This window comes from Xiphophorus couchianus, chromosome 12, assembly GCF_001444195.1.
Source record: "Xiphophorus couchianus chromosome 12, X_couchianus-1.0, whole genome shotgun sequence".
NCBI lineage: Eukaryota > Metazoa > Chordata > Actinopteri > Cyprinodontiformes > Poeciliidae > Xiphophorus > Xiphophorus couchianus.
In genome coordinates this window covers 19,650,059-19,665,303 of record NC_040239.1, presented here as the reverse complement: position 1 = coordinate 19,665,303, position 15,245 = coordinate 19,650,059, and the positions used below count along the sequence as shown (strand labels likewise).

The following is a 15,245-nucleotide window of genomic DNA, read 5'->3' as shown; positions in this document are numbered from 1 at the left end:
ACTTTCTGATAACAAGAATCAACTGGATGTGTGTATGATTGAATAGAAACATTTTTCTTTCTTGTAAAGTGCCTCATGACATTTGTTGTGAAGTGGTGCTATATAAATAAAACTGAATTGAATTGAACTGAAGTTATGTTATGGTCATGTTATGACCTACACAATCATGGTGAGGCTGTTGTTCTGCAAACACAAGGAACACAATAGTTTTGTAGCCATGTCATGGATAAATGTGTGTGCGGTGGCTCTTGCAAAGCTGACTACAACAGAAGCAATAACACAATAACTGATTGGAAAATGTGAAATAACATGAGTTCCAATTGTGCTTAATTTTCCTTTGGCATCAATAAAGTGTTATTTTATTTTATTTTATTTGAACTGAATTTGAAAGGCAGCATCTCCTCCAAACTTAAACTGACTTTGCAATCCTCTCCAGGTTTCCTTGTTACTTGTTAAAAGTTTTTCTACCACATTTGTTTGGTCCACCAAATATCCCATTGATATTCTTTGTTTAAATGACCATGTGCTGAGCCACTGTTTTTTTTTTTATATTAAATACAAATCTGTATAAGATATAATACAGTATGTAATATTCTAGCTTTAAATATCTGTAAACCATAATCAGTCAGTATGAACAGTGATAAATTCCTTAGTGTCTGTTTGTGTGTAATGAGCACATTACAATGGTTTCAGCGTTGGAACTGAATTACTAAAATAAAAACATTTACATTTCCGAGATATTAAAATTTTCTGCTGCATAACAGCCGATGTGCAATAGATAGACTTTCACACAATTCATGAACGGCTAATGTTGCCATTTGACTTGCACTGGAACACCTTTCCTCCCAACGACCCAGCGAGTGAAGTCATTATGCTTTCCACTCTCTCAACAGGAGGTGGGGCTTTTGGCGAAAACTTATTCCACCCAGCCTCACAAAGACCAGCGTGCAGTCACAGCCTCTCCTCCAAGCTGTGAGTGCGCACACATCGCCCGCTCTGGTTTGGAACTACATCGCCTTGAATCTGCAACACTTTTTCTGTGCGTCTTTTCGTGGCCGGTCGTTAACTACTGTGTGGCCGATTCCATAAGATTGCCCCTTCTCTCCCCCCACCCCAAAAAAGCTCCCCCACCAGGACCCGTGAACACTTGAAGCTGTGCGGGAGTGGTCCGGGAACTTTTTTTTTTTGTTGCCATAATGAGCAGGCAAACGGTCAACCTTGACACCTACAGCCTGTCGCTGCTCACAGCCAAAGAGGACATTCTCAACCCCCGCTCCTCCACCAACTGGTAAAACTTTTTATTAACGCGTTTAGTCTGAAAGTGATACTTTCATGCGTTTGTTGGAACTTCCTTGCTCTTCACATTGTTTCATAGTGTCACAGTTATGCACAGCGAGAGTGCGCACACTGTTGCGCAAGGGGAGGTTTGATTTGAATTAATCCAGTCAGAGATCTAGAAGTGGCCAACTCAGGAAGCTGCACGCAACTTCTGCTATATTTACCAGCTCAGTGGTAGCAGATGTGTGCAACTATGGTTTATCGCAACGGGGTGATGCACTGACGCTGCGGAGAGCCGCACCTGGCCTGCAGCCTGCTGCTGGCCTCACCCTGGCCCTGCGATCTGGGACTGCTGTCTCTCTGATGGGAGCTCTCCTGGGATCGTGTTTCTGCTGGTGTGCTGATCTGTGACAGGGCTTGTTTTTCAGAGAGAGACTCTTTAATTTGACGGATAACACTGCATTCATAAGAAACAAAAACACAAAGCAACACTTGAGGCTATACACATTAGATGTCTGCAATAAATGGTGTCTGTCGAATTAAAAAATATTTGTAGAATTGTAGTGTTTTCCTTTTTTTTTTTTTTTTGCTGGCATATTAAAGCATTTTATGTTGTAACTTGACTACCTGACACTTTGCTCTAGCTTTTCTCTCTGTCTCTTTGTCCCAAAGCTTGGTCATCAGTCTGTCACCGTGGCAATGGATCCATCTTTTCAAACAAAAGCAGCCTATTTTTCTTTGTATTTTCTTCTTGTTTACACGTCATTTATCAGGGTTGGGGTTCTCTTGAGGCACAAACAGGTCACCTCTACTTGGTGAGAAAGTTAAAACATATTTCTTATTAGGTATACTTTGATAGTATTGGGTAAGATCTCCTTTGGGCTTCAAAACTGTCCAAATTGCTTTTGTTTTGCATTGGACAGCAAATAAAAAAATACAGAGCAAAATCTGATGTTTGGATCTATATTGGATCTATAAAGACTTTTGAAGCTATCACCCGAGCAACTCACCCAAGCTGCTCATCCACAATGTGCTCGGATTGAGTGCTTTAAACTTTGAGGCAGTTTGAGTACAGTGAAGTCATTGTCACCTTCAAGAACCCAGTTTGAGGTGATTTGGGCTTTGGTAATTGGTGCATGATCCTTCCAGTAGTAACCGTTTGAAGATGGGTTCACTGTGGTCATACAGGAGTGGACATAGTCAGTAACATTACTTTGATAGTCTGCAGCATTTAAATGATGCACAACGAAGATGCCGCTATGCCGAGTGTCTCTATGGTTCCTTCGTAGCAAACAGAAGTGGCAGCTGGTATGGTCTTCAGCTCCAAATGGTTGTCTGATTCATGGTCATTCATTCGTTTGTTCAGCATACCTTGGTTGTAATGAATAGTTATTCAAGGCACTTTTGCCTTGACATATTCTCACTCTAGCCTGCCTATTCTCCTCTATAGTCTCACATCAGTGAGGCATTTTCTTACACACACCTACCACTCACTGGATATTTTGCTTTTCAGAACTTTCTTTGTTAACCTGCAAGATGATCTTTTTTTCTGACTTTGCTATTGAGTTTGCTTTATTAAGCATTCACGGAGCAGGTTTTGCTTTGACATGTCAAAAACCTTGGTGTCTGAAAATAGGAAAAAAAAACAAGAAACCAGAGAGAATCACTCAACAAGTAAGTTAAGTAAGTGAAGTGGGAAAGGAATTTGGCAATGTTGAAGCTCCACCCAGTCTTTCAGTGCGATTTGTAAGGATTTAAGGATTGAGGAGTTGTCCATCCAAGCTAATATGTATGTTTTTAATGTAGACATGAACATGTGCGTCTCAAGGCACTGAAGAGTTTGTTTAGAATGAGGTGAGGCTTGGTTCACTGAAGGATCCTGCCCCCCACTGTGTGACCTTGGGGTCCGTGTGTGCATTATCTAATGACCTTGTCTTCTGAATGGGAAGCAGGGCTTTTGTCAGCAAGGCTACCAAAAAAAGAGGAGTGTTTTCAATGCGTCCTTCATTCAGACCTCCATGCTCTGTGTATAGCTTTGAAGGTCTCCGCCTATTCTCTTTGAACACCAAGAAGTTTGTTCCTTCTGGGTTGGAAACGTGCACTGTGTGCATGTGTTATGTGTTTGTTCATGTAATAAGAGAACTGAAGAAAAATAAGCTGCAAAACGTCAGGTTTCACGTGATTGTGCAATCCTCTGTTCAGGAAACCATCATAGTTGTGTGGAAAAGAAATTCAGATTTAGATGTTACATCAAGGATGAATTTGAATGCAACAATGAAGCATACATTTCCTGGGGAGGCCCAAAATCAAGACCTGCAGCTGCTGAGCTAAACATGTAATAACAAAGGAGTGTATGCTCACACATTACAATTTAGTTTCAGTCATGCTAAGCTTCTCACATGGGAGATCAATGCTTTTGAATGGCTAATTAGCATATTGAGATCTTTGTGGACTGTGACAGAGTTCTTCAAATGCATCTTGTCTGCAGGACATTGAAAATGTGTGTGAGGTTTGTGGAAAGTTTTATTCACTAGACATCACTGTAGTCAGGCACAGGCACATAAAGTAAATAAATGATTTCAATGCAGTGACACTTGGTAACTCAGTTTTGATAGGGTATTACTAAAGGAAATGGTTGAAGTTGGATTTGTTTCTGATGGAATGACAACACTGTACAAACTTATTTAGGCAATCCATTTTTAAAAATTGGCTCACATGGGCCCATAATTTCATTTTTATGTCAATATTTTTTTAAACATGCATTCACAGTCCACTCTTTGTCATCTGTCATCTGTTTTCATAAGCTGTTTCTTTTTGATGTTTAAGTAGGTTGTATTATGTATTAAGCTGTACTTGGATGAGTATCAAGCCCAAAAAATTGTGAGAATTTTGACTTGGAAAGTTAGACATTCTGAAGCCATTCTGAGAACAATATCTAATATGATTATTGGTGTATAAAAAAAGTTGATTTGCACTTCAGATAGTTTGTATCACACTGAATCAGTGGCACTAAAAGTTTTGCATAATCCCTAAATATTAACATATTTCTTTACTGTCTTGGAATGGAAACAGATTGTTACTGGCTTGTGATGCCAAAACAAGTTAGCTTGGGCACTAACTAAATGCACATCCTTTTGGAAGGTGCACAGTTTGAATGTGATGTTTTACCCAGTCAGAGATCTGGGTTCAGGTCTGACAGTTTGAATGCGGCTATAAGTCTAATTGTCAATCAATCAGGAGGAAAAGGAAAAAGCTATTTCAAACATAAGTGATGAAGTCAGTGTTATGTCTAACTTAAGAGACAACTTGGCAAAAGATCTATTTGTAGTTGTGTCTCTAGGCACTTTGCTAGAGGCAGCCTTTAAAGGAAACAGTACAATAAGCATAACACAAAAAGAATATGGCTTTAAAACTTCAACAACAAATGAGCAAAATATGTCCATAAGAAGCAGAAATATATAAATCTAGGACCAGACACTGTACTGTGGTTGACATACCTGGCAAGTGTCATCTTATTTTCAAGATTAAACAATTTTATGTCAAATCATTCTTTTGAAAATAGTCAAGCACAATTTCCAAAAAAGCAACTTCTCTCTGGAGTGTAAAGTTGATTCTTTAAATCTGACACAAAAAAGCAACAACAAACTAGGTGTGGCTTAAGACTTTTGTGCATTTCTTTAGCTCTTGTTGGTGGGAAAATATTTCCAATTTACCCTCAGTAACAAAACAAAATTTATTGAAGTGGTTTTACTGGAATAGAAATTGACACTTTATAATTGCTTAATGTTTACCAATGATCTGAAAGGATCTAGCACTTAATAAGGAAAGCCTTTCAATATGAACATTTTTGGGGGTTGAAATATTGTGCAATCTGTCATCACATAGTAATAGTCAGACAATTGCATTCACTCCCGTTACCTCAAGCAACTCTGGCAACTTTTAAGACCTGAACTTTGCTTCAGTAAGTTGTTATGTGAAGAATCTCGTACAGATCCTGAAAATCGCCTTCATATATTGAAACACAACATGCCATCCAAATTTTAGATAAAAATCTACATTAAAAACCTATTTGAGCTTTATGTTTCATTTTCACTTTAGGGTTACCTTAGAGTTGGCTTAATGTATACTGATGGCTAACGCATTTTAATTTGTGACATTATTTTCTCCTCCAGCACCATGAACACATGCAAGTAAATTACCAGTTTAAATAAGTTTTAGCCCCTCCATTTCAGCACATGCCTGGGGTGTGTGTGCTGCTGCAACTTGCCAGAAATTTCCACTGGCTCATGCCTGATTAATTGATACCTTAAGACTCACTAAGTTTAAGGTTACTTGCTTAGTAAAATACATTTACTCAAAATAAGGCTTCTGAAGTTGAGTACACTACCATGCAGATGAAACCAGATTGATTGAGCTTTCACACAAATAACAGAATAGCGTAAAAGCAGCTTACTGAAAACAGGAAGTCAAGGAGAGTGTACTTTGAACCAATGCCCAGTCCCCTCTCTGATTTTGTCTCTCTCTATGTTTGCTTCTTGCACAACACCTGGCACTGGCTTCCCATGTGACATTGATCACTACTGATTTCCAAAGAAATGCTTGTGTTTTTGCTCTTGTTTATTTTTTCAGTTTTTATTTTTACAGTGGACCAATTGCAAAACCAGTTTAATATATTTTGTTTATTTAATGTTTGCATTCGGCCATACTCGTGTCCGGTTTAGGCTTATAAAACTGGTAGATATGCAAGGAAATAACAAATTCTAGGTAATCAGGCCACATATCTCCAGTTTGAAAGGCTAAAAGATATTGTACCATACCATGTGGGTTGTAACCTTTAACCAACCTGCTGCTGCCTGTGGGTGGCCTCTTTGACAATGATGATAGCTTTGCTATGGCTATTATACTGCTTTTCTCAACTTAGCAAAAACTTGGAGTCAGATTTCATAACGTATCACTTAACAACTGCTTTCTACCTTCCTAAATATTGTTTAGATTAATTTAGGCACTCAGAATAAAGCTTCAGAGTAATGGCAGCCTTTAGACCTGATGAGACATGACTCCAGATGGTAATGCTGACTTAGTGCTGTGTGTGTACGTGTCTACTGTTTATGTTTGGGTACCCTGTTGGGTTGAAGACCACTAACTGACAAAAGTGGGACTGCCACACAGAGCCCTTTAAAGGGTGCAATTAAAGTTTCATGACTTTATGGCACTCCCGTGCTGTTATTTGTCTTGGTGTCAAATGTCTTTTGGGAGCAAAATGACGATTTGCTCACTTAACAATTGAAACTTTGAAACTGTATCCAGCAGATATAATATAGCAGATATAATATTTGTGTTTTTACCCTCTTTAAAAGTTTTTTTTTTTTTTTTAATTGATGGAGCCTAGACCTGGTTTGTGGGCTCATGATATACCAATGTTTAAAAAAATGACTGTGTGAAAACATCAACGTAACTTGTAATATTGTTTCTTTGACATACATTATTTTGAAGAGATGTAAGGGAAAGTACCAGATTTGTCTGAGATGCTTGTAAGTAACATGCATAGACAGCTGGACACACCTGGAGGAAGGCTTTTAAACATTTCTCCCAAAAAAGTGTTGAGGAAATTAAAATAAATTAACATCAGCCATCATTTTTAATTTGACAAGGCCATTTTTTGAAGCTACAACTGGCAAGCCAGAGATGCCATATCTGCAAAGCAGATGATTGGAGGCTAGATTTTCAAGCACTTGCATTACTTTGTAGAACTTTTTTAGAAGAACAATCAAAATATGTAATATTCTTTGACAGGGTGTCTAACTTCAGTCTGCAAGGGTCAGTTTCCCGAATGTTTTAAATGTGTTCCTTTTCAAGATGGTTGATTGAAATGGGCATGATTAGCTCATCAGGTATGATGAAATAGAAAAAAATTAAAATATACAGACCTCACTTTAGATGGTGCAAAGTTATCATACCATGAGAATCTCATACCTACCTACGCCTAGTGATTCTGGCCATCTAAACCAATGGCCCATTGAATTCTCAAAATCCCTCAACTCAAAAGCCATTCTGTTTATTACAGTATCAAAAGGAAATGTTTCATTTTTAGGTCAACAGTTGTAGACACAACAAAATGTGTTACTGCTTCACATAGAAAAGGCTCTGTGGGAAGACTTTTTGTTTGTGGAGCTTGTATTTATTTATTTTTCCTTGATGTGTAATGATGTGCAAAAATTCCAGTTTGGTACGCAGTAAATGGTAGAATCCATTAATATCCTTACTCCAATTACAATAGGTCTGTCTTAAAATTAAATGCATTAAATCAATGTTAATTACAAAAGGAAGATAGAAAATTTGAACATAAACAGCAACCAACACAGTCCCTGCATTCAGCATTATCGTCAGTAGAGAGAATGTCAGAAGAAGCTTTGGATAAATAACGGAGAACAGTTTAACCCTGCATTAAATGAAGCTGGCATCATTTGGTGTCTAGAATGCCGATTAGATGGACTTTCTTGTACTAATTTAATGAGAGGCTCCAATCAAATTGAGGAATGTGACATTCCCCAATATATGGAATTAGTTTCATAAAGTTCTGATTTGTGGAGGGTTTCTTTAAAAAAACGGTAAAAGTAAAAAAAGTATTTGTGTGAAATGAACCAAAGGTCCCATATTCCCAAATTTTTGACACAAAAATTACACTAATATTTTTTTCAAGTTATTGATATCTAATACAGAAACTTCAGGCTGTAGCTCAAAGTGGTTTTGTCTTATAGTCCTTTAAAAGTTTTAATAATTCCTGTGTACAAAAAACAAACCCTGCACATTAAGTACATTAAAACTGATTTTGTAATCATGCAAATTATCGTGTGTGAATCTTTAGAGTAATAGAGGAACCAGTTCTTTTAGCCAAGATACTGGTTCTATTTCACTTAAAAGTCTGAACTATGAGCTGTCATTGACATCACATCCATGTCGATCACCATCTATTCTGAGGTCAGCAAATAGGAACTTAGAAATTCTTTACTTATGACCTTAAGTAGCCTACAGTTTTTGCACGTCCACACATGACAGCGTCATGAGTCCTGCTTTGATACGACTGGAATGTGATTCTTCCTTAAAAAGGATTGACAGTGTTAATCTTTTTTAAGTGAAAATGCCTGGAAGGTTGTGAACTAATGCAAATCACAGTTAAAAAAACCCATGTGTTTTTTTTTGTCTGTTTTTACCTTCATCTGTAACTTGTAATCAATTTGAATTTGACCCAAATCAGTGATGACAACTGTTTGTTGTTTAGTTGGTGGAGTAACAAGGATATAGTTAAACTGCATTACAATAGAAAGCCTTGAAAATAAAGAGAATGTTGTGCAAGCAGCCATGTGCGTGCTGAAACATTCTGTCATACTATCAGTCTGTGCCAAGTATAACACAGCTATCATTCAGTGTTATTTTGCTTGTAATTGCACATTTATGAAATCACCACACACGCACACCCCCACACACACCCACAGTGCGGCACACATATACCAACCCCACACCAACAGACAGAGCACACATATAAAAAGGATATACACACTGTCTCATTCTTATTGCTCTTCTGACAACAGTAATCTGCATCACTGCTCCGTGGATGTGGACTCTTAAGGGTTAACTCACACTTTGCAAGAAAGTTGCATTGAATGTGTTGTCTAGCCTGAGAACTTTAGCTGCCTTTCTCCTGTCGTGTTTATTCGCCTGGCTGTTGGGATTGATCAGTGGGTACTGGTTGAGAGCTGAAGGGGTCTTGTTGTCCTGACGACCCCAATGGGAAAGCTAGGTTGTTTGCCAGGAGAAAGCGAATGAATTGAGGGAGATGAGTGGAAAGGGACATGAAAGGCTGAGATTGGGCAAAAGGGGACAGAGGAGGACATTTCTTTGAGAAGACAGATGAATAACTTGTCTAGAAGTGGCAAGAAAGAGAAAGAATTGTAGTAGAATGGAGAGATTGCAAAGACGAGAAAATGAGACACATTAAGGAAGCGATTGGAGATAAGATGTCTTTCTGCTTTTACTAGGCCCATAATAACTATGATAAGGTGCAAGGGGACGGGGGGTATTCTTGTGTTTATGCAAGTCAGCATGAACAGGAAATGCCACATAGATCCCAGAAGACCATGATTTTAGGGGAATTATCATCATTTTTTATCTTCTTTCTTCCCATTGCCTGTAATGTGTACAAAAGCAAATTCAGACACTCAATATACCAACAATTTACTACATGGAGTTACCTAACATCTACTTTGTGCTATTTTCATAAAATCATCTGCTCCTGTTTATGACATAATCCTTTGCCCCCTTTTGATTCCTCCAATATACAGTGATTGCTTCCCCATTGAGATTCTATTGCCAGAGGTGCTCTACATCCCCTGGTGCTTCTCATCCTTTTTTCTCAGTGGAAACTCTTGAATGGGTTTCCTTCCCTTCACTTGTTTATCATATAACTTTTTAAACTCAGGCCCTAATGTCAGTGAACCTCTTCCAAGATCTTAAGTAGCAATTTCTCATATTTTTAAACCTAAAATGCTTACCCCATATTTGACAAGTGTGTGCATATTGAGACACACATGTTGTAGATGCACCAAGGAATTAGCTGTTGACCAAAATCAAATTTTCCCCTTAATCAACTGGTGATCAGCTGATAAAAACATGTTAACTCTGACTTGTGCATCTCTATGTCTTTTTGTTGGTTTGAACATTTTTGGTCACTTTGCATGCAAGATGAGATAAAAAGAAGGGGGAAGGATACAGTTTTGCCAGTTAATATTGAACTTGTTTGGCAAATCTTCTATAATTTTTCATAATTCAATGTTTTCCATGTGTGTTTAAGGCATACACACCCCCTCTACAATAACACACCCTTATCTTTTGTGAAGGTTGTAATTATATCGAAGATACAGGAATGCTAATGCTTGGTGTATAATTGAAATGTGAGCTGCTCTGTTTGCACTGTGACCGTTCCATGTTGTCTGTGGATTATAACAAGGCTGTAACATGAAACTGTTGGAACCACTGTTGTCTACACTTTGGTTCCTCATCTGATAACGTAGCGCTTGCTTCTGTGTCATTAATCTTGCCGTTGATGGTGTGTTTTGTCTGCGTCTCTTCCGAAATTGTTGTGTAGATTGACATCTGCAAAACAGTAGCTTACTTTTTGTCTCTCTTGCCCCTTTTGGTCCCCCACCCACCCTGCCATTTGTTTCCATCTGCCTCAGCAAAGGGAGGGCTGTTTTCTCTCACTGGTCCTTGGCAGTGATTTAATTACTTATTTGTTTACTTTGTCATATTCCAAACTTCTCTGGCTCCGTGTTCTGCTGAGAACAGAGATTTTCCTCCCTCCCGTCATCCTTCAGCATTCCAGCCAGTCCGTTCTGCCCTCTAGCTCCTCACCCCCACTGCCTGATATTGTATGCAATCTATTGTTTACATTTTAACCAAGTTTTTTCTTCAATTAACTATCACTTATTTGTTCTTTCATTTTTTTCCCCCATTATGTCTGTCATATTGCTGTCTATTTACTATTCTCTCGAGGCCAAATAGTTTCAGTGGTATGTAATAGTCTCCAGAGGGAGTCTGATTTGTCCTCCACCCTGTCAACAATTATACAGATCACTCAGTGTTTCTCACAGGGTGGATCTGAGCAAATGGTCCCTGGCATCAAAAAGGCAATCAACATAAAATATACTGGAAGATGATGTTTATCTGCAAAAATGTTACTTCACCTGAAAATCTCTTCAGAAACTCTTAAGTGTGCTGATATGCTGTTTCTTTTGTTCTTTGAACAATATTATATATGATATATTTATTTATTTGAAGTCATTGTAGCTTTGTAAATGTTCTAATAATGTATTTGCTGCTCTTACTGTTCTGAGTTTAGAAGCCTAAACTTTTTAGTAGATAAAAAATACAAACATATTTTGCTAAAAGAATTATGTACGGTAATATAAAAATGCGCTTCAGAAGTGAGAACAGTGCCTCAGTTAATAAGCTTTTCATATTTATTCAGTCTTCTCTATTTTATAGATAGAAATGGAGAAGTTTGTTGCTGTTGCCATGTTAGCAAGAGCCATCTGGCAATATGAGTCATAAATTAAAGATTACTTACTTGTATCACAATTTCTTTGTGAAACTACTTGTGCACAGTTGACTTAAGTGTATACTTTCAAAAATTAAAATGAGACTAATATAAATTTTGTGATAGAGCAATATTTGAGAATCATAATAAATTGTTTGGATTTATTGGACATTTACTTATTTTTGAGTTGAAGGCACTCTTTACTACATCATTAAACTTTACAAAACCCATTTTAGAGCTTTGCCATCACGTTTTGTATATCCAATTGGTAAAAGGGAATGCACTGGTTCATGTGCAGTGCTTGGTGAATTATATCATAGGATGTTCTTATTATTTTGTTGACCCAACAAATCTTTTCCTTAAGCTGTTTTCCAAGGATTGTCTTCTCTAGAAAGTACAGCAGCAGGATATTATTCTTAGTTTTATGAACCACATCAGTGCTTAAAGGCATCTTACTTGTGTTTTCATTTTTCCGAATATCTCCTGCAATATGCCTGCGATGGGAACTGTTAATAACAGCGAAAGTTATAATTGAACCAATGAAGCTCCAATGCCATGGCTCATAGCTTACGTTGAAGGAGCGCTGACTGAACTCTTCATATCATGTCTTGCTGAAATAATGAGCCCTGGGAAGTTTTTACATAAACATCATTTTGACATCCAAGTTTCACCACTTAAAACGAGACCAAAAAAAAGAAAAGAAAAAGAAACTGCACACTTTCAGCAGTTTGAAATGCTGGACAGGATGTATGCTTAGTTTGATGGTTTTATAATTTGTTGCCTAATTCCCTGCTCCCATAACCCCCACCCAAAAGAAAAACAAAATACAATCAAAACCTGTCTCTTCTGAACATTTTAAGCATTATGGCTGCCTTTATATACCATGTATCTTGGAGCTACAAATTTCCAATGTCGTCTAATCTCTTAAAAATCCCCCGATCAATAACTATCAGTCACTGCGCTTACAGTCATATAATAAAGTTTCCTTCACTTTTGCTTTTACTTTGCAGGAAACCTTAAAGTCTGAACAACAGGTTTACAACACCTGATGAAAAATTATTTACATTTTATATTTTGCAATTAACAATTAAAGGCCAAATTGTTATTGTGTTTATTAGATGTTTCAAGTTTAACTGCTATCTGAAAAGTTAAAGGTTTTACAAAGCTGACCTGTCCGTGGATCTGCATGGTTATTTGGCTTGCAAAGGAAAATGGGAGTGGCTTAATGGGTGAATACACAAAGAGTAAACTAATCTCTTGAAATCAAGATGTCTCTATGTGTCAATGTCAAAAAGAATTACTGAGACAACTTGCATTAATTTACACAGCCTTGTTAAAGTATCTGTACCTCTTGAACTTTTCTCCATTTTAATGTTACAACCATAAACCAACTCAAAGTACAGTAGCTCAAAAACATTAAGTGAAAGGAAAATGTTACCTAGTTTTAAAAGTGTGCTTTTGCCCTGGGCCAATACTGTAGAAACATATTTTATTGCAATTTAAGCCAAAAGTTGTTGACACTGAAATTGTTGCCTGTTCTTCATTGTAAATTAGCTGAAGCTCAGGAAAATCAGATCGAATGCGTCTGTGAATAGCAATATTCATTTTTCGCTACCGATCCTCAAGTGGAATGAAGTCTATTCTACTAACCAAACAACAAATGACAGGTTGGTTTATTGTAAGGGAGTCACTCTTGTGATGTAACCAGGGTGACCAAGCCCCAGCCAATGAGAGACAGACAATCTTCTGATGCTTTCGGTCTGACTCCACATGCCACATGCCAACTGCTAACAGTACCTGAAACTGTTAGCTGTTGCCCGGTACCATGAAACTGCTAACAGTTTCATGGTCCCTGAGTGGGCACTGAAGGAAAAGGGCCATTAAATGCCCCTCTGCTCTAACACACCTGAATCAAATTAATAGTTTATTTCCAGGCCTCTGCAGAGCGGAAGACATTTAGCCATCTGGTTTAGTTGTGTTGAAAAGGGATGCAACTAAGTCAGGGGTGGGCAATCCTGGTCCTCGAGGGCCGGTGTCCTGCAAGTCTTAGACGTCTTCCTGGTCCAACACACTTGAATCCAATAGCTGAATCACCTCCTAAGTGCAGTTAAGTTTTCCAGAGTCCTGCTAACGACCTCATTATTTGACTCAGGTGTGTTGAAGTAGAGACACATCTAAAAGTTGCAGGAGACCGGCCCTCAAGGCCTGGAGTTGCCCACCCCTGAACTAAGTGATGCATGATAACTAAATTTGAGTATCTCTGCACTAGAGCCACATTCACCAAATCATTTTCACAAACACAGTCACAGACACACTCATTCACAACAGGCAACATGGAGTTAAGTGTGTTGCCCAGGGACACATCGACATGCAGGAGGAAGCTTGAATCAAGCCCAAAACTTTTCTTTTGTAAGACCAATATTCTTCCTACTGAGTCACAGCAGCCACCAGTGAGCCCATAGAGATGGGTCCGTTTTCCGTACTACCATAGTTAGAAAAGGGAAGAAAGACAAAAAGAAAAAAAAAAGCATGTAGCATAAATATTAACTGTGATGCTTCATTCCACAGAATACACATGTACAGAATATTTCTGTATAAATATGTACACATGTCAGCTGTAACTCTTTGTCTTTTTCCACTCTCTTTCTCTTTGTAATGTCCTCCAAGTCATTTATTTTATTACTTACTTCTTAGTCACAAGCCCTCATGATAAGTCTCCATATGTCTCTGACTGTTGTAGGAATGTGTGAAGCTTTGGGGCGGCTCTATAGAGACTGCATGAGTAACAAGCTCAGTGGCAAAAAAAAAGAGAGGAAAAGAGGAAAAATTACTTTTTAAGCAGTCAGCTCTTGCTAGACTTATTTTGCCCATGTTTGGACAGAGGAAATGAGTGAGTTGTGCTACAGGGATGTCTCCGGGCTCCCCAGCACAACGTAGACGGCGAGGTAGACTAAGAGACGAGCTAAAAATAGAAACAGGAGACAGGTCAGCTTTGAGCAGAGAGTGAGGATTTGGGGAGCTGAAAGGGGGTTAAGGGAACAAAAACGCATTAAGCCCTATTGTAGGCAAGAATTAAATTAATAGATAATATTTGAGCTAAAGAGAGAGTTTTAGAAAGGAAATAAAAAACTTGGAGAAAAAGGTGACTGTAAAGTATAACTGTATTTTTTGAAAGTCTACGTAAATGTGAGATGATTCAGAGAAGGAGAAAAATTATAATATTTTGATAAAGAGCAGTCTGATATCTAAATATGGAATTCAAGTGGGGGGGTCAAACACAAAACAACACAATTTTGTCTCTGGTCCAAGGATTTATTCTTATCTGTTATTAAAGTGTTGGGATAAAAAAAAATCTTCTGAAATTACATAACAAGAGAAGCCTGCCCGGTGTTTTACCACACTCAAAGTGAATGCAGCCTTGGTGTAGGGGAATGTTTGCATTGGTGACGACAAGGTCTGCTTCTGCTAATCTTGATAGATCATAACGTTTGGGGGGGATGAAGGGTCTGAAAGACCCAAACAAACCACTGTAATTGCAACTGACTCAAAATTCCAGTAGATTTCCCTTTGTGTGGGAGCATGTCTGTGTTTATAAACTGCATGGATGCCTTTTAGTACTTATTCTTCTTCATGGATGTGTCGGGTTTCTAACTGTGGTAACAATGTCGAGATCTTATCTGTAGAACATACTATTTTGAAAGCTTTATGTTTTAGATTATTATATTACCCCCCCCCCCCCCCCATTTTCACATCCCTTAATGGTGGCCTCTTTCTCTACTTTTCAAATCTCTCCTCTTCTCCTCCCTCTGAAGTCATAGCTGGCTGCATTTGGAGGTGGGCTGGAGTAGAGAGAGAAAGAGAGTCTGTTTTTCCC

At 38.1% G+C, this 15,245-nt stretch overlaps 1 protein-coding gene across 4 annotated transcripts in view; it reads left to right on the top strand.

Annotated features, from left to right (window-relative positions):
• The first annotated feature begins 932 nt into the window (after positions 1-932).
• The window catches only part of LOC114154599 (drebrin-like protein A), a 36,210-nt gene continuing 21,897 nt past the window's right edge, over positions 933-15,245 (top strand). For 2 of the 4 annotated variants that reach the window (XM_028033843.1, XM_028033845.1), the window contains exon 1: positions 933-1,288. In XM_028033843.1, coding sequence (XP_027889644.1) covers positions 1,197-1,288 — 92 coding nt within the window. In that variant the 5' untranslated portion in view covers positions 933-1,196. The remainder of the gene's footprint in view (positions 1,289-15,245) is intronic. The other 2 variants (XM_028033842.1, XM_028033841.1) reach the window with 1 other exon arrangement.